Source organism: Doryrhamphus excisus, chromosome 16 (assembly GCF_030265055.1).
Source record: "Doryrhamphus excisus isolate RoL2022-K1 chromosome 16, RoL_Dexc_1.0, whole genome shotgun sequence".
Classification (NCBI taxonomy): Eukaryota; Metazoa; Chordata; class Actinopteri; order Syngnathiformes; family Syngnathidae; genus Doryrhamphus; species Doryrhamphus excisus.
Genome location: NC_080481.1, coordinates 11648865 through 11669288, shown reverse-complemented (window position 1 = coordinate 11669288; position 20424 = coordinate 11648865). Strand labels below are relative to the sequence as shown.

Below are 20424 nucleotides of genomic sequence, written 5' to 3'. Positions count from 1 at the left end.
AAGCCAGCAGACAGCGCCCTGCAGACATTGGGATGGGACTTCAGCACACATTGCGCATGTAGAGACAGACATTCTCTGTCGCCTTAGTCCAAGTCAATCAAGAGACTTCTCCAATGTTGTGAGATTCTTCCTGGACAGTCAGTGTGTCATGAAATCGCTGGCAAATTATTGGCTCAGCAAATTATTGGCTCATTTGTTGTTTGATTACTGTACTTGCAAAGCATCGTAGGAATGTGCCTTTTTCATGAACTTTTTATCTTTTGACAGGCACTGAATTACAAATAGTTGGCATTCGTCACATTACTTCATCTCTTTTTCAGTGAAAACAAGTAAGATTTGATTGAAGTTGAATCTCTTTGAGAACTACATAGCAAATGTTTCCTTCGGCCCACAAGTTTGAAAGAAATGTTTATCCCGATGCCACTCAGGTCTGCATTGGTGGCACAAGTACTGTTCTATGAATAGCTCATTGTCAGAGGCTGGCAGTAACTTTTGTGAAAGTCTAGCAAATGTAGTCTGATGTAGGTGTGAGGGGGAATGGAAAGCATAACTACTTTTAAGCTGCCATCCTTAACGACAAGGCCACCACTAACCACGATGGCATTCTTACTTTTCCGCCCAGAAAGTGCGGAAAAACAAATACAGTGAATGTTGTTTGATTGAAATGTAGGCTGTATGATATAATATCTGAATTTAATTTGAGCGTTTGACTGTATGACAGACAATATTCAATTTCTGGAGGACCATTCTAAAGCTATTGAGTATTTCTAGAACATATCTGCAATATCTTTCAAGCGATATATATATATATTTTTTTTTATCTAACGCCTAAAGTATTTTTTCCATATGTTAAATGATGGTGCTCTTGTATTGACCAGCCATGTCTACAAATGCATTAGTGCAGCTATGCTTGGCCCACTTAATACCCACGTACAACAAACACAACCATCAGTGGACACACAACCACCTTTCTATGCAGCATATAGGGAGTCACTGTCTATTTGTGAGGGACCCAGTGTGCTCAGTGGTTTGTCCTACAAAGTCGCCAGAGCTGAGTGGCAGGGTCTGTCATACGAGAAGCCCAGTCAGGAGAGTGGCTAGCCGTGGTGTCTGAAACAGCTGACAGACAGAACTAATCCTATTCCACACAGACAGGAAGGAAAGAGACTGCAACCTCTAGCCATCTGATCTCTGGCCTTTGGAAGACTGCTTGTTTTGTGTACACCAAGTGGTTGGTCATTGCACATTCTTACATCCATCTAAGACTGGTTTTTGGAAGGAATGGATGTTGTTTTGAGGTTGTTTTATTGAAATATTTTCAGAAGATGATCTGATCCCGGACTATAATTTAGACACCCGCAAGAGTGAAGAGGACAGCTACACAATGTTTTAAACATGTACAACAAAATGTTGAGATAAAGTTGTGTTTGCGGCACTGGTGACCATCTGTCTCAAACTTGTTTTTGGAAGTGATCTGGGTTCATGCTCTGTCAGAACGTTGACTTTGCAATCATATTATTATAGTTTGATGTTTAAAAGCAAAAGGCCACTAGATCACACTATTCTATGTGACTTTCATCAAAAGGCTTGAGGGGACAGCAGCAGAGAGACTTTACCATGTCTTCCCTGGTGGTGGACCTTCTCTGGTGTCAATTCCTCTAACTTCCTGACTCCCACTACATCCTGCCTCAACAGTTTGATCAGACACGCCTTAAAGCTTGGGCCCCCTGTACTAGAAACATCATCACCTTCCATTATCTGTCAAGTGGTAAATGCTCAGGTTTGTTTATTTATTCACGGGAGTTATGGTACAGCATGCCATCTGTGAATTGCCATACACACAATCTTTAGTATACTATTTTATTGGAGTTGTAGGTATGTACTGAAATATATACTCGACTCCACATCGGGTATTCTGCTTATTCAGGGTCATAGGTGGACTGACTTTATGCAAGAGGCCGGGAAAACCCTGGATTAAACACCAGTCAATCACAGAAATGGTTATAGACTTGCGTCGCAGTAGTTTTAAAACTACAACCGGGATCATTAATGGTGAAAGACTCCAAGTACAGGTGTCAGTGGCGTTAAGAAGGAAAGTGCAAGAGAGGTTAAAGCTGTAATTGGTGGTGTGTCTCGGGTCCCTGTTAGTGGAAAGCGCTACGGAGAAGGCTCGGGCATGCATCATGATGCCTGTAAGATGAGAAGGGATTTAACTGCAAGCCCCCCCACCCTTGCTTAAATCCCCTTCATCCTCTACTCTGACAGGAAGATTCATGCAAGGCGAGTTGCCAGTGGAAGGACACACTATGCGCTCACAGAAAGGCAAACCGTTATTACCCGCTATTGGTCTGTTCCAGTTTAGGACATTTTCCACACATATATACTGTTCCACTAAAACTACATAAACGTATTAGATAAGGTTAGTGAAATTAGGTGCGTTTAAAATTCAATTTCACTCCATGTGTGGTGTACTCCAAGGGACAGAATATTTGTGTGTACCATACATGAGTGCATATTTTAGAATAAAAACCCAAAGTGTGTGCATCTGTGTTTTTTCTTAGTACGCTATGGTTTTCACACGTGAAGACTTGTCTGGACTGAGTTGGTGCCGATGTTGCATCTTGTACCCCTTAAGTCATAATTGGAAATCAAACTGCCGCTTTGCATGTGCATGCATGTCGTCTCCCAGCAGTAGCGTTCATACCCACACACATTCCCTACTGCTATTTGATTTGTGTATTTGCTCAGCCATGCGACTTAACCCTTTCAGTAGCAACCTCCACCTTAGGGCACGTTACACGTCGAGCAGAATTATGCCCCGATGTCCCGCATTTCCCCATATTGCACATACACAGACACATTCCTTCCCTTGTTAACCGTAATTCACATCTGGCCTCCTTTTTAAATGAGGGCAGCTTATATTCCTCACCACATGCTTCCTCCACAACCTTCTACAACTTTTATAAGGGTTGTAAACAATGGAACTCATCATCTCTTCATTCATGAGTTTATCGCGACCTGCCAGTTAACCACAATTAAAGTGTTCATATTGATACTGCGATGATCAGGAAAAATGACACAAAAAATATTATATATAGGATATTAGTGATATCTTTGTTTGAGGTTCTACACACATGCATCAGAGGTGCAACAATTATCAATTTTGTTGATTAATTGATTACACAATTAATCAGAAACTATTTTGTTCATTGTTTATACTTTGATTTTTGGAAATTATTCTTCCTCACCGTCTTTGCTATGATTTTGGAGAGGGAAAAAGTTCATTTATGCATTTTTAAAAGAGATTGCTGCTAGGAGGCGGATTAAAAAAAATAAATCTGACTCATGGATTAATTTAAAACCTAATTAACTGATTAATTATTATTAAAATAATCATTAGTTGCAGACAAAAAAACAATGTGATTTTTATAGGCAATATAAAGTACACTAAATTCATCTTTAGAACTCGTTTTTCTCTTGTTTCTCGGCTCACATTGAAGATACTAATTTCCCACATTGCGATCACTCTGTAAGACAGTAAAGCCAAAAAGTGTATGGAACCACATCCTGTCACTTGAGTTAAAGGGCTGGAAAAGTCCAGCTGTATTTACTTACTCTCTAACCCCTGCTTCTCTCTGTCTTTATTTTTCGTCTTTGAGCGTTCCCTCTCCTTGGTAGGCGGATCCGTCTGAGGACAGCCAGTCTCTCACCATTCCCACGGAAACAGTTGCCAAAGCAAATTTGGCGAGAGGAAATGGAGACCCTGCAGTCTTTCCAAACCTCCCAATCTCTTCCCGTCCCTTCTCTTGTGTGTCATACGTTTTTTTTTTTTTACAAGCCTGTGGTTCTATGGCTGCTCACTCTTTTATGACTTACATTATGCCTTATGATATGAAATTTCCACATTTTCCCATTTAAGAGAGGAATATGGAATGATTCTTCATGAGTGGAAACTCTGAGCATTTTGCAAGCAATTATGGTTTTAAGAAAGAACATGTTAGATAAGTAGACATGTAATGATGTAACCACTTTCTTGGAAATCTTTGTACAGTAAGCAGAATTTTCGAAAAAGAGCTGTTTTTCTGTGTGACTTGTACACACTACCGAGACTTGCTTCCTTTCCACTCTTTACTTTGTCTTTTTTTTCCACCCCTTGTGACCTCTTTACTTCCCTTTTTCCCTTTTCTGTTTTCACTAATGCGGCTGAGAGATTTGAACTTCCCTTCCTTTTGGGATCGGGGGGCCTATTTAGCTTGTCCTCTCATTTGCTTCACTGATGCTTGTGCTTGTGTGTTCGGACAGTGAAAACTGTTACCAAGGATTTTGGAACATACAGTCAGTACTCTCGATCCGACATCTTATTTTTATCACCAATCTTTACCCTTTAGCCCAGCTTGTGGCAGCGGCTCTGGTTTCTCTTCTGTTTTGTCTGCTATCCTCTCTGGACTCTTCCTGGAAGTAGAGGCTGCTGAAAAACAGCAGACCCACTGCTGTAAAAATGTACTGGGAACAAAGGATGTGGGGGGAAAAAAAACACATGTTTAAACACGAAAGAGATGGACATTCTGTTTCTAGGTTTATAATGTCCCACTAGGAAAAGACACCGAGGTATAGGAAGGACTCTCTCTCGGTTTGTCACAATAATGCCATATTTCTGTTTGTTGTGGGTTTCTTTCAAGCAACAGAGAATGTAGGATATGTTTCCCTAATAATGGGATAAATGATGGGTTATACTGTATGACAGAAGACAGCTGGGATAGGCTCCAGCACGCACGCAACCCTTGTGAGAATACGCGTTAGAAAATGAATGAATGATCCTTCACATTGCAGCTTATGCGGACTACACACTGTTTCTGCTGTATACTTTGTTAAATACAGAGGCACTGTTCTCAAGGGCACACTCCAAAAAAATCTCTCTCTATTGCAGTTTTAGCACAAGTGGTCGGTCCGCTACAGGAAACCTGAAAGTTGCATACAGTTTGTGTGTGTGTTTGACCTTGTGGTCCCTAGCAAACTTCATTGACTTGCTCCGGAACTACTTGTTGTATGTGTTTATCAATGTACAGGTATGTGGTCCAGGCTGCAAGAGGTGAGTTGAGCGCTCCCTTTATCTACACAGAGGGCGCCTCCCTTTTCAGCACTATGGGGCCCCCCCTCAGTCCCGCCTCAGTCAAGCAGAGGCCAATGTCAGGTCACAGGCAGGGTGCGGCTCCATTTGCCCTTCTGGGTTAAGAAAGAGCAAAGAAAACAGGTATTTTGGCCCTTTCATTTTAGCCTAGAAATGGGGGGAAGTTGAGCTCAGCAACCAGTTTAGCACCATACCAGAAAAGACTGTTTGTCTCTTACAGTCAGGCAGTCTTAAGTCATATTATGTGGTCAAAGCAAGAATTGTTTCCTGTTGAAGGAAATGGCGAACTGTGGTCAGTGGCATTTTCTAGAATATCCATGGTCTGCATAGTTGGACTACATTTTAAACTGGCTTTTAGTGTCACTGTTAACAGCTTTCTTAAGATCATTTATTTTTGTAATCCAGATAACAGAACCAGCAACCACAGATTTTTAAAGGAACAAAAATAGAAAATATATGTAGGTTTTTTAAGATGGTGTTACGTTGTTGGCAGCAAGGAATCTTGTTTATTTGTAAAGGACAGCCTGTAATCTATGACACAGGAAATACAACTGGGTGGGGGGTGATGGCAGACTATGAAAAAACTATGAAACGAGTTGTGGGACAGCAGATGACAGATTATGTCAAGAAATAGATTATGCATTACCTCATTAAAAGCAAAAATGTGAAGAGAAATTGTTAAAGCCTGCAGGATTTGATGTCATTCTTCTAACATGACACTTTGGACTGTCTGCAAAGTCCTCACTCAAAAAGTTTTCCTAAGGCAAGTTTCACCTCAGCCGCGGGCTTATTCCCCAAGATCAAGTTTTCAGAAATCCTTCCAGAAAACAGGAAGCTCCTTGCAGGCCTTTTTGGCGTCTTTCCAGGAGAGTTGAACGGATGTAACCTTTACTACAAGTTTGTTTCTGATAAACCAAGGGACTCTGATGAAGTGGAACATGAATAGAAGATAAAGCATTTGTCTGCAAGTACAAAAACATAACTAATGCATATCTGACTGATAATAAATTACCATTCATATATTCTTAAAGGACAATTTAAAACAGTGCTTTGCAAAAGTGGTCACTGTTCCGGAATAGTATTTAAGACATAACTTGCCCTTATGACTTATGACTTAGTACCTACATTATCTGAGTAGGCCATCTTTAGTCAAACAGTGGTTTGCAGACAAAGGAAGTGCTCTGAAACCGTGAGGGTTTCGGAACAGGCAGACAGTCTTCTAACCGAGAAGTCTGTTATCACCCCACCCATCCTGTCTCACACACACACAGAGACATACTAACAGACATACTTGCCCAGACACGTGCACACACAGGAGACACCGCGCGGGCCCCACTGGCAGCTAAGGCAGGGTTACCGCTTTAGGTTTTGTCCACATACGTATGCTGTTCCGTCACTTGAGGCTTTGTACACTGCAGGCGATAAGAGCTGTAATGTGTGTGTGTGTGTGTGTGTATGTGTATATATATATATATATATATATATATGTGTGTGTGTGTGTGTGTGTGGTAGCATTTCATAAATAGCAGTGGTTCACAATTCTGTTTCTGTCTTGACCCCCCACAGGGACAGAATTTCAGACTCTTGTCAGAAGTTTAATGACTTTGAAACCGGCTTGACTTGAAAAATGCTTGTGATTTTCAGTGAATGTGTTGAGTAAAATGTGTCCCCATTCAAAGTATTCAACTAACCTTGATCGTTATTATGTAAATTCCAGCAAGACAACATGTTTCCCCTTTGAAGCTGCCTCATTGAATGTAACCAATGGCGTCCAATCACTTTTAAGGACAAACAAACCCTATGTCGGCACGTCTTGTCACATTGGTCTTATATAACTTTAAAACGACCAAGTTCCTAAAGATCTACTGTCCGCTATGAATATAGAAAATACTGTGTATATATTTATTAGGAAAAATAAGTACACCTTTATGTCACCATTGAGTTTGTTTATCCTCTATTAGAATAATGCAGATAAAAGTCGTATCACCGTGTTTTAGCTTGAAACGCTGCGAATCAATTGGGGAGCTTAATGTCAGACGACTGATGTCATATGACATCTACAAAATGACGTTTACGATCTACATAATGAGCACCCCTCATGTGGGTTGTGACAGTGGTAAAATGGTATTTTATTTGAGAGACACTAAAATAGTGCTTATGACTTATAATGACTCAAAGTTGAAGCCTATGACTTCAGACTTGACTTGGACTTTCATGTCTTTACTTGAGATTTTAAATCGATACTCAAGATGTGAGACTTACTTGAGACTTAACGATACACTTTTAGGCACTGCAATAAATTCAAACTTTTAATGAAAAGAGGATACACATGCATGTATATATAGTCAGGTGTCATGTTGTCAGTATGAGGTGTTGAAGCTCGGCAGACGGTGCAGAATAGGAATGTCTAACACACGCTCAGCTAATCGCCAACCCTTATCTGAGAAGTGTGACATCCTGTCTTTGCTCTGTAATCCACACCGAATCATAAAAGGGCCGGGCTGCTAAGTGCACGGACACATGCTTTCACACACACACACACACACACACACACACACACACACACACATGAAAGTACCTCTCTACTTCCTCGCCACACCTAATCCAAACTGTACCTTATATACTCATGGGCCCAGCGTTGAAAGAATCACATACAGAGTCCTTGGGAACCACCCTAAAGGTTCCTTGATTGAGTGTTACCTTCATGAAGATTTTGAAAATGGAAAAAATTCCAACTGGAAGTGCCTCAAGGGTAGTCTAAACATGCTAGCCCCCCACAAAGGCGCACCCCCTCAACTAAGCCCCATGTGTTCTGCTGCCAAGTGGTCACCCCCTCCTGCTGGAGCACCACTGGCAACCCGCAATCCACGAGACAAGGACGGGCACGTGGCACAGAGACATGGCCCAGACTGCAGCCTAATGTGCATGAGTGTGGTTGGCCACATTCTAGGCTGATCTGGAGGCACTCGCCTTTAGCACTTTAGCCTGATATGTAGGACATACAACCACCAACAGGACTCAGGACTGAGGCTAATGAACTAAAACTAAATATATAAATCACACAAAAAGGGGTTCATGGCCGTTCAGTATTTGTGCATTTTTTAAATTTTAAATGTGTGTGTTGCTGTGGCAGCTAGTGACATCCCCGACCTTGGATAAGTGCAACAAAGCCAGCCTAACAGAATTAAAAAAAAACAACAAAAAAACAAAACCATACTTGTCTTCTTGCGTGGGTGTGTCTGTGTGTGACAGACACACACGGCTCCAGTCACTGCAAACATGCCTCGCCTGATTGGGTTGTGTGACAACAGTGTGACACATCGTCTGGACTATGTGTATCCGTAGGTGACTTTTAAGCAACACACACACACACACACAAAGTCAATACCACTTCTAAATTTAAACACACTGCCACTTCCAGTTATCAGTAGCCTCCTCTGGCACTCCTCTATCGGCCATCCTTGTACACACACGCAAATTGGTTGGTTTTTCTGGCACAATGTAGTACCTTTGCAGGTCATTGACCTTTTAGTACAACAGATCTTGATTGGATGCCAAGTGGGGAACCTGGTAGGCCTTTACGTGATGTCAGAAAAGAACATAGATGGAAGTCCTGATCATTATTTCAAGAATTCATGTCAATATTATCGACTTTAAAGACTACATGATTTGTATCATACTCAATCAATGTTCTTTGTTTCAAGGTTTCAGATCCTCTTCCAATCAAAAAGCCCAAACATGAAGACGTCCCATTACAATCGCCGCTGGCTGACAAGGAGAAGCAACATGACTGGCTACAGTCGCTTTCCAACTCCAATAAGGTTAGTTCACATGAAAAGAGTACATGTTGTAACTTATAACGACTGCACCCTCAAGCATTTATAACACTAATATTTAAATAGTGATAATCTCTTAACCCTTCTTTACACTGTCTTAGGGGAGTTAAGTACTGGCCGCCTTTCAGGTTCTAGAAAACGGCATTTATCGCTTGCATCAAACTCTTGTTCAATACAGTAAACCAACAATACATTTATATTTGACATATAATTACACCCAGCTTTTAGGGAAAATATCAGTAGTTGTGAACAGAAGATGAACATCTTTGCCCACACTATGCGGGCGGCGCGTATCAAAGCGTGTCTCATTCCCTTAAATAGGTAAACATTTCCACCGCATGTTGGAGCAAGTCGGGAGGAATTCTTGAGTAATTTCTGGAGCCTCTTGGATCTTCACTTTTCTGTTAATAAGTGATCATAATGCCCAAAAGAATGTCTTCTCGTCTGCAATTTGCCTTTTTTCCTGCATTCCGCATTCTCTTTCTGCACTGTAATGAGAGCTTCTTCTCTGTAGTTCAACATCTTTTAGGTCCCTTGCAAATACAACAATTAATAAACAATTATAAAACATAAATCACAATAACAACACAATAAAACATTTTAGTTTGTTTCATTTAGTTTCTTATTATGTCCATAAATGTGCCAATTTAACATTAAAGAGGACCTACGTCATTTTTCAACCCTTTGTATTGAGTTGTGGTCTTCTATAGCGCAGCTACACACAATAACCCACACAGAAAACCTTCTAGATCTTCTAGAATCTGCACCTATTCCAGCTGTATTTTCTTTGATTTGTGCTTCCTGCCAAAACGGTTTGTTTTAATGTATTCCACCCATGGGCATGCTTACTCCGCTGTGATTGGTCGCACGCCCAAAAGTGCTTCCTAAATATAAGCTGGAAAAAATAAACTTGAGACACAAAATTTGTTTATATATCACACACAAATAATGAACTAATAATGAACAAATAATGAAATAATGAATTCCAGCTGTATTTTCTTTGATTTGTGCTTCCTGCCAAAACGGTCTGTTTTAATGTATTCCACCCATGGGCATGCTTACTCCGCTGTGATTGGTCGCACGCTTCCTAAATATAAGCTGGAAAAAATAAACTTGAGACACAAGTAATAATAATGAACAACTTCCTGCTCTGTCTCCCATCTTCTGCACTGTTCCTTCTCCCTGCACTGTGTAGTTGCCGCTCACATGAGGCGTTCGAGTGCATTACGTAACTCTTCACGTTGGTTGCTAATGTTTTTAATTTTTTTGTTCACATAACCCATCTGGAAGCACACCTCATTCTACAGTTAATTTCTCACCCACAACATTCATGAAGTCTATTTTTTCCTCCCCCAGGGGCTCAATTGCATTCAGCCGAGACAGAGGCCATCAGCTTTTAGACCGTGGTCCCCACACATCTCTGCTGGTGACAAGGAGCCGTCCAGTCACCCCCTGGCTCTGCTAAGAGACAAGTGAGTCAATAAACATTAAAAAAAGACGCTTGATATTCTCAGAATTGACATATTTACTGTGAAAAATATTGGCTTCTGCTGGATCTTCTGAACTCCCAGCATGGTCTGACTGTACCACAACATCCCACACGTCCACATAAATAGACATTTGGCACTCGTACTGCCAGTACCCACTTTGCATGGTGCTGCCAATACTGTCTGTAACATCTCTGTAGATCTATCCCGGATTGTCAATATTAAGATGAAGTGGGCAATGATATTTTGGTATAAACTGTTGACAAAGCAATATGTCAACAATATTGTTTACTAGTGGGGCAACTTGCATACAGCCCCTTAAATTGGAAAGACCCTGAACTAAATAATCTGGTTGTTGTGGTGTCACTTTAGCTTCTACAACTACAAGAGCCTGGAGAATGCCGTGGCCCCTAATGTCGCCCTCACACCACTACCCCTGGGAAAGGTGCATCCGATGTCCCCGTCGGTCCCCAGCACATCACACCCGAGCACGGGAGAGCCCCCAGGAGAGGGCGCCAATGCCAGTTTGAGACCTCGCAAGAGAAGAGCCACAGGGGATCTCCAAACTTCAGCAGCTGAAGACGCTTGCCCTTTGACCTCCACTGGCAGCAAGCACCCACCACCTCAAGATGACAAAGACTCTGAGGTGGAGATTGAAGTCGAGAGCCGTGATGAGTGTAAGCTAAGAACTTGATCCCAGCAGTATACATAGAATACATACAAAGTGACTACACACCCTCTTGTGTCTCTCCTTCCTCCCAACAGTCACTTCGTCTTTATCCTCGCTGTCGTCACCATCGTTCACCTCCTCCAGCTCAGCCAAGGACCTGAGTTCACCAGGTGCCCTCGGGCCTACCTGCGCTGGTGTCCCTACTGAGGCCACCACCCCTGCAGCTGCTCCCATCTCAGCCCCTGTGACCCCTCCAGAACTGGGGCTGGAGTCAGAGCTGGAGAGCTTGAGGCAAGCGCTGGACAACGGACTGGATTCCAAAGAGTCCAAGGAGAAGTTCCTGCATGAGATTGTAAAGATGAGGGTGAAGCAGGAAGAGAAGTTGGGATCTGCTCTGCAGGCCAAGCGCAGCCTCCAGCAGGTAGCGTGCTATGCATATCTATCAATTAATACATAAACAATAATATTAATAGTAATTACCTTTTTTTTGGGGGGGGGCATGGCAGTCAGGGACTTTGGAATTAATTAACTAATTTTGCACCTAATATGTTGTAATGGAGGACATCTAATAATAGAATAATACATAATAATTCTGACACTAATGTCACCACACCACTGGGCCACTAGTGGCCTCACAGTAAGGAGACCCAAGTTCAATTCCACCCTCGGCCATCTCTCGAGGGCCTTGCCGTCTTTCTCTGGGTACTCCGGTTTCCTCCCACATTCCAAACATATGCTAGGTTAATTCTCCAAATTGTCCATAGGTATGAATGTGAGTGTGAATGGTTGTTTGTCTATATGTGCCCTGTGATTGGCTGGCGACCAGTCCAGGGTGTACCCGGCCTCTCACCCGAAGACATCTGGGATAGGCTCCAGCACCCCCTGCGACCCTTGTGAGGATAAGCAGTAGAAAATGAATAAATGAATGTCACCACTGTTGCCAAGCTAGCAGCATTACTAATATATTAATGTAAATAATATCTACTACTGAGTGACTGAAATTAAAATCTGTCTATTTTTGTCGTAAAACAAGTTGTAAAAGGTCACACATGTTGAGTATCAGAATACAGAATTGGATTACAAATCATCACCACTGCCTGCAAAGCTTAGCATGAGTTGGCAAGAGACAACAATGAGAACGGATGTTGCTGTAAAAGGAAAGGCCAGACTTCCATTTTTATATTTGGTCTTGGACGGGGAACAAGAAAATGCAGTTGAAGGAGCCTCTGTGTGTGTGTGTTTGTGTGTGTGTGTGTGTTTGTGTGTGTGCAGCAGAAAAATATATCTCGAGCAACCCTAAGCTTACTCTAGTGCAACGACATTCCACTCTCACTTTGAGTCAGTGCTCTGAGGAGGCGGCAAGTATTTGTCTAACGTGTGAGGGGCCCATGAGCAAGCTATGGTTACTACTAAACACACACACAACAATTCAGAGGAAGGAAACCTCACTCCAGTTAACCTACACTTTGCCCTAACCCTCGACATTTGGTAAAGAAAACACCGGAGCGTACTTAGTGTCAGCATTAAAAGCAGGCAGACGTCATTTGCATTAAAAAGTAGAGAATTTGCATTTTCAACATTGCAATCTTTATACATTTGGTTAATATCAACATTTGCATACCAACAAAAAAAAATGTTTTTTTTTGCCAGGAGCTGGAGTTCTTGCGGGTTGCAAAGAAAGAGAAGCTGCGGGAAGCAACCGAGGCCAAGCGCAATTTGAGGAAGGAAATCGAGCGTCTGCGAGCCGAGAGTGAGAAGAAGATGAAGGAAGCCAACGAATCGCGGATTCGTCTGAAGCGAGAGCTCGAGCAAGCCCGGCAGTTAAGGGTCTGCGACAAGGGCTGTGAGGCCGGACGACTGCGTGCAAAATATTCGGCACAGGTTAGTTGTCATGCAGACTCCAGTAGTTGGAGACCACATGTTTTTTTTAGTCATTGCAATGTTTCAAACCCACCAAGGTTAGCATAAAAAGGTAATGGTTTTATTTCATTTGAACATGCATCAGATTACAATTGAATGCATCACATAATCAGTTCACAGTTCCACATGTCCAAAAGGAGTAGGAAGAAGCAAAGCTTATTAAATCCTACCCCTCCATCTGGTAGTTTTACAATCAGTAACTGTTACATTTGTTCACTTCCTGCTTTCCTAATATAGTTTAAGGGTTTTTTTTGTTTGTTTTTTTTTTTAATTTGCTGATGTCGAGTGGTTAGCGCGCAGCCCGCACAGCTAGGAGGACCAGGGTTTGACTCCACCCTCGGCCATCTCTGTGTGGAGTGGGTTTTCTCCGGGTACTCCGGTTTCCTCCCACATTCCAAAAACATGCTAGGTTAATTGGCGACTCCAAATTGTCCATAGGTATGAATGTGAGTGTGAATGGTTGTTTGTCTATATGTGCCCTGTGATTGGCTGGCGACCAGTCCAGGGTGTACCCCGCCTCTCGCCCGAAGACAGTTGGGATAGGCTCCAGCACCCCCGCGAAAATGAATGAATGAATGAATGAATGCATCAGATTATTATTATCTTATTAAATCCTACCCCTCCATCTGGTACTTTTACATTTGTTACATTTGTTCACTTCCTGCTTTGCTAATATAGTTAAATTTTTTTTTTTTTTTGTCACGTACCGAAGTACAAGGTGATATGACCATCCAATGACATAATGGGTACCATAGTAAGTGTCAATATAGTGATATATATAGCACATCATGACTGGTTCAAGACAAGAAAAAGAAAAAAAAAAAGACATTTCCGTTTCCCCAGTCTAAAATAAATAGGTGTCACCCAAAATGAACAGCCGTATGTTCAAATCCCCCCCTTGGAAAGGAAACAGGAAGAGACGCCGACTTCCCTCAGGCATCATGGGAAATGCAGATTAGACAAAACAAGAGGGAGGTTGTGCTCTCCAGCTGTGCCTGCCTCCCTGTAGACGCTGTCGTCTGCTGTGGGAGCTGGTCTTTAAAAAGCATCGTTTCAGACAGTGGAAAGTAAAAAAAAATAGTTTTTTTTTTTACACTCAGGGCACGGTGCGTGGGGTTGTCGGTCACTCTCACCGGGAGGGGAGGGAACTGATGTGATCATGCATTTGTTTTTCCTAATAAGATTGTATGTGAGCCGGATGGCTACAATGTGTCATTGGTCCGAAGAAGGACCTGAAATTGTCCTGCAAGGTGCATGATCATAAATATAATGATGTTTTAGTGATAGATCAGTGATATAGCGGGTAAGTCCCAAAGATTGAGTGGTCGATGGACGGGTTGGCAAAGTGGGAAGGTTTGGGTTGGGACCATTTAGGATGGAAATGCCCCCAAAAGTCTTAATCCATTACATATCTTCTGGATTGTCTTTCTCGGTCTACTTTTGTCTGTTTTGTCTCAGTTCATCTGTCTGTCCTGTCTTGTCTCATTTGGTCTTTGTGTATCAATCTGTGAGGGGGGGGGTTAACGGGGTCAGTAATTAGATCATTGCTCTCAGAGTCAGATATTGCTCTGGTGTGTGATTTCATCCATGTCCCCGTGATGTGCTTTTCCAGATCGAAGACCTCCAATTGAAGCTCCAGCATGCCGAAGCCGACCGGGAGCAGCTCCGAGCCGATTTACTGCAGGAGCGGGAGGCCAGGGAGCACTTGGAGAGGGTGGTAAAGGAGCTACAGCAACAACTTTGGCCCAAATCCGCCAGCGACAAAGACTCGACAACCAAGGACAAGGACGTGCAGTCAAAAAAGTAACCCCCAGTAGCTAACTCCCCGACACCCACCCCCCCATCCATTTTCATCCTTACCCTCGATTATGACATGTAAAACTCTTAACCTGAGATGGAGGAAAGTGACAACAAGGACGAGGAAGCACGTCATCGACTCAGACTCGCACCTGCACGTTTGCAGAAGTGAAAAGCGGATGACAAGAGGGAAAAGCTAATTGCACCCAATGTGGTTGTGCCTGTGTTCCGATCAGAAAAAGGATGCCGGACCTTTAGACAGTCTGAGATAATAAATGCTAAAAGACGATCATATTGTATTACAGTCAGTGAGGGAGGTGTTTCCTACAAAATCCTCCGTCTTTGTCCCTCCATTTTTGAAGAACATCATAAGCTACACGGACTACATAGCGATATGTAACGAAACATACATGCAAATACATCTGAAGATGAACAATATAAACTATCCACATGTGCCGCCATGGGTTTTTTTTTTTTGTTCTTGTTTTTGATTGTTTTCTTCAAACAACGCTCACAAACTCATCATGTAAACTGATGGAATTTGATTTTTATTTTTTTTTTTGACGGAGTTCTGGCAAACGTTTCGGTGACAACACCTTCCGGGAGTGAGCACTTGATTTTGAATGATCCATCTGGTGTTGCTCACACTAAGTCCTATGAACACGGGGTGGGGTCACGGGGGGCCGTATTTTGGGTCAAAACCCAGAGGTGTTTAATCTTGTAAAGATTTCATATTCCGCATATGAGCGTGGCCTTGTTTGATGAAAGCTGACATTTATTTTTCTCCGGTTAATCATCAAACTTTTCGACTGTTTGAGGCACCCTTGGCAAGTATCAAATGTTCATGTTAATTAAATTAAGGTATGTAAATATGATTTTGTTTTTTGGGATTTTTTTTTTTTTTTGGACTTAACAATAATGAATCGCACTTTGTCCTAACAAAATACTGTTTTTATGATATTGTACTCCCACTATCTTACTTTGAAAACATCATCTTATACATGAATGCTACCGTATAAATCCAGTTAACATTTTGTTGCTTTCTCTATGAAATATTGTTATGTTTACGTAAGGCAAAGTATTGTAAATAAACCGAAAGTAAAACAAGGCTCTACCTGTTCCTGGCTGATGTAGTATGGGATTGTTGGAGTGCAAAAAAACTTAACAAAAAAAAAAAAACAGATAGGAATCAAATGAGTTCACCAAAACATGCAAACAGATGACAAATCAAGAAGGAAAGTTGAATGAACGAGTCAAGGAATGTTTTGTGGCCTTCAGAGTCGAAGCCCACCTTTGTGGGTCGTGTTGGTGAAACAGCGCTTTTACCATCAATCATCTAAACCAGGACAGTGTTTTTGGTGGTGTTGTTTTTTTTTCCATTCATTTGTCACCGGTCTGTATGTCAGTGGGGTGATTTCTCAACTTAAAAAAAAAGAAAAAAAAAAACAAAAAAAGCAAAGAGCCTGCACAAACAATCAATTTTTATAAATTGGATTTTATTTAAAAACAAATGGCAGTGGGTACAATGCAATCAGAATGTACATGATGTTAATGCTATTTTTCCTTTTGATTGTTAATGTTTTAACCGTGGAGATATTTTATTGCTTGTCTGTTATGTTCACTCTTTTATTTTTTATTTTTTATTTTTTGGATAGAAAATTAATTTCATGCATGAAATTTGAGAAAAAGTTTGCCATTCATATTGTCAGTTTTTTTTTTTATATACTGTACATATAAGGGGTTTATTGTGTTATGCAATTTGTCTTATCAAGGAGGAAAAGGTCATTAAAAGCAACAAACTGTATACACACAAAAAATATTTACAGTACATTTATTCAATACAATGCTGGACAACCCCAAGTGCCTGACACGGGCAAAAAAAAAAAAAAAAGGTTTCCAGAAAAGGAAGTTGAAGCAGTTTGGGGCAGGGGTCAAATACTTTATTAAATAAATGCATCCATGAATAAAACCCCTCCATTTCTCACCAGTTCTTTTTTATAATCTGCAATCCCAGTCCCAATTCCCAGTTTCATTTTTCAATGCAGAGAATAACTGCGTCCAATAATTGTGCTTTTTATTCATTTTAAATCAGTCTGCATGTACAAGATGTTTTCTAGAAGATCTTTAAAAAAAAAAACTACTTGCTTGGGTTTTTACATAAAGACTTTGTGGACTTTTGGTCGCAAGGCATGCATGTGGAGGATAAAAAAAAAAAGATTATTACTGATAGGTTGCATCTAATTCAACATGACTGACATCTGCCATTTTGGCAATCCTATAAATTGGTACATTTTTACACTTCTTTTTACACTCTAAAAAGTTGCTAGCCTGTGTGTAATTTTCTTTACGCATGGTTTTCTACAAATGAAGAGCGATGATAATGACATCGGCTCCTGGTTTTCCTGGTAAAAAAAACAAAACAAAAAAAAGCAAATGTGTTGTTTTTCTAAAGGATTTTTTTGCTACACCAGCAATAACAGTCCATAGTTAATAAACAAATACATGCCAGTGTGACAATTTAAATAGAAATTTCAAAACTGTATATATTTTTTTCCATTGACAATATTGTATAATATATGTACATGGTGTTTCCTTTTTGCAAAATGAAACCTTTTCTTACAATAGTTGTATGGTTTCATTGTTTATTTTGTATTTGCATTTTGTTTGAAAAACAGTTCATGCAGTGTATAAGAGAGTATTTCCCACATAAAAAAGTTCATTATTCTTTTTTTTTTTTTACTGTAAAGTCTTTGTACTGCATTTTTTTCACCAGTTCATATACGTTTTTAATTGTATGTCCGGTATCAGCAAGCAGACATCATAAAGATTCCCCCCTCCTCATCATCCACATGTACGTATCTATTTAGCCCTTTGCTGCTGCTAATACTTATAAAAAGGTAACATATTTTTTATGTAAGAGTTAAAAGTAAGCATTCCCATTTCTTAACGCCACATATGCAGTATGAAAAGCTCGGCCTACTCATGTTCCCCCTTCGTCTTTTTCAACCCTTCCATCCTCTCGCACGACACTGACTATATTGTAAAGTAAAGGACTTTATGAGATTATGTTTGAAGATAGCTATGCTTATATACTACAGTGACTGAATGTACAGTGTATAGATGCATTACCAGAAATAAAGTTGTTTGTCCAGATCGCATGACCCACTTTTCTTGGCTGCCTATTTAGATAACCCCTTAGATACTAATTAGCCCGCAAATACTGCACACCGAGTGGTTTCTGCTGCTAATTCGTCTTTGCTGATGAATGCAGTTTCGTTTACGGCTACAATTCTTGCCATCTAATGAGTTACGATCGTCAATTGTCTCACAACTTTGTGATGATACAATGATCAACACATTGACTAACAACAGCAAGGAACATAATATGTTTGATTCTACAATTGGAGTTGACGGCAGCCGAGTGGTTAGCACACAGGCATCACAGCTAGGAAACCCGAGTTCAATTCCATGCTCGGCCATCTCTGTGTGGAGTTTGCATGTTCTCCCTGTGTTTACTCTGGGTTCCTCCCACATTCCAAAAACATGCTAGGTTAATTGGCGACTCCAAATTGTCCATAGGTATGAATGTGAGTGTGAATGGTTGTTTGTCTATATGTGCACTGTGATTGGCTGGCCACCAGTCCAGGGTGTATCCCGCCTCTCGCCCCAAGAAAATGAATGAATGAATGAATGTTGTAATGGAGGACATCTAATAGTAGAATACAACGTAATAACTCTGACACTAATGTCACCACACCACTGGGTCACTACTGGCCTCACAGCGAGGAGACCAGAGTTCAATTCCACCCTCGGCCATCTCTCGAGGGCCTCGCCATCTTTCTCCGGGTACTCCGGTTTCCTCCCACATGCCAAAAACATGCTAGGTTAATTGGGAACTCCAAATTGTCCATATAGGTATGAATGTGAGTGTGAATGGTTGTTTGTCTATATGTGCCCTGTGATTGGCTGGTGACCAGTCAAGGGTGTACCCCGCCTCTTTCTGTTTCTGCTATGACAGCGACACTGGAGTGACCTCTCCAAAGGGCAAAGGTTATGGGGACCCTAGGGTTCCTGGTTGTCAGACCTTATTTGTGTCTTTTCATTGGTTATTCTGCCAATGCTATAGTAAACCACAAGGCAGTGGAACTTGTATCTTGAACTGGGTACTGAAAAAGTAGCTTAAGTAGAGCATCAAAATGAGGAAATGGAAGAGGAAATGGAAGTGAAACAAAAAAATAAAATTCCCCAAATTGTCAAAAAAGGACTCATTGATGAGGAGCTGTGCCATTCTTGTTAGTCACCTGTCAATCAATAACTAAATTCATTCTACAATAAATGAAAATGTGTGTCTGTTTTCCTTGTTTCTTGCATTCAAATGGGCAGGAAGAGGGTTCAGCACCATGGCACGTTTCCTCCGTAGAACAATGGCCTGAACGAAATGAACTCAGAGAGTCCTGAGGTTCAAATCCCCCGATTTTTTTCCTTTTTTTTTTTTACACATAATAACAGATGAGATAAGGCTTTATAAATGCAGCACAGTATGGATTCAAAGCAGAATATACGTAGCATTCCATCTCAGAAGTGTTCCTTTCATATATCATATTGTATGTCTGGGCTATGGCGTCCTGATAATACGTTGATGCATAGCTGCCCTTCCATCTTTCTCATATTCAAGTGTGACATTTAAGTTCTTAGAAGTCCACCTTATCTTTCCAAACGCATTCCTAGTTATGATGAATCATATTTCAAAGCTTGTTTAGCACTTGATAGTTGAGCTTCATAGACGACATGGAAACACGGATGCATTTTTTCCATATGAAGGCATCGTACTAAAATGCCGCAGTGCGATGTCGGCTGTCATAATAGCAAGACACGATTCAACTCCCGAGTTCTTTCAACAGATTTCATGCAAACATATGGTTTGAGGGCATGTGCCCGAGAAAAAAGCTCCATAATTACTGTACACTATCTAAAAAAAGAAGCTCTTTTGCGAAGGCTTAGACTAGGATGTACACGAGGTCTGGCGTTAACGCCCACTCAGCCTGACAGCATTTGATGTAAACGTTCATTAGTGTACACACGTAGAAGTGATGTTATGCCTTCATAGCGGATGCGGATGACAAGAACCTCAGAAGTGAACGCCAAACAGGCTCAGGTTAGCATGATATTTCTGTGAAATTTATACTTGATGGAAAATGAATGATTATACTTTTGGGGGGGAAATTTGAAGCGAAAAAATGTACGACGCCCAAGTAGAAAAATGACATGGCTAATGTTAAAAATATCGAATTGTGTATGTGTATGTGTGTGTGTGTGTTTAGGTGGTTTCTTAGCAACCTAGCTACTATATATGAGAGCTGGTGCCTTGGGACTTTGAGCTGAACATTTTCAAGAGACTAAAAGTGACCCCCTTGGGTTGCTTGAGGCCTACCATATGTATGCATTAAAAAAAGCAATATTGTGGAATCCAGAAGCAGGAGAAAATGTCCAAACCAAAAGGATCACTGTAGCCTTTCACCAAAGGGAGGAACATCAGGTACCCTAAAGCCATCTTGTCCATTTGAGCTCTTGCAGAGCACCATGACA

The 20424-nt window shown here is 41.1% G+C and overlaps 1 protein-coding gene across 2 annotated transcripts in view; it reads left to right on the top strand.

Moving 5' to 3' along the window:
* skia (v-ski avian sarcoma viral oncogene homolog a) overlaps nt 1-17992 on the top strand; it is a 63123-nt gene extending 45131 nt beyond the window's left edge. For both annotated transcript variants that reach the window (XM_058052310.1, XM_058052311.1), the window contains exons 3-8: nt 8833-8949; nt 10321-10436; nt 10824-11128; nt 11217-11542; nt 12772-13002; nt 14654-17992. In XM_058052310.1, coding sequence (XP_057908293.1) covers nt 8833-8949; nt 10321-10436; nt 10824-11128; nt 11217-11542; nt 12772-13002; nt 14654-14848 — 1290 coding nt within the window. In that variant the 3' untranslated portion in view covers nt 14849-17992. The remainder of the gene's footprint in view (nt 1-8832; nt 8950-10320; nt 10437-10823; nt 11129-11216; nt 11543-12771; nt 13003-14653) is intronic.
* Nucleotides 17993-20424: the final 2432 nt, after the last annotated feature.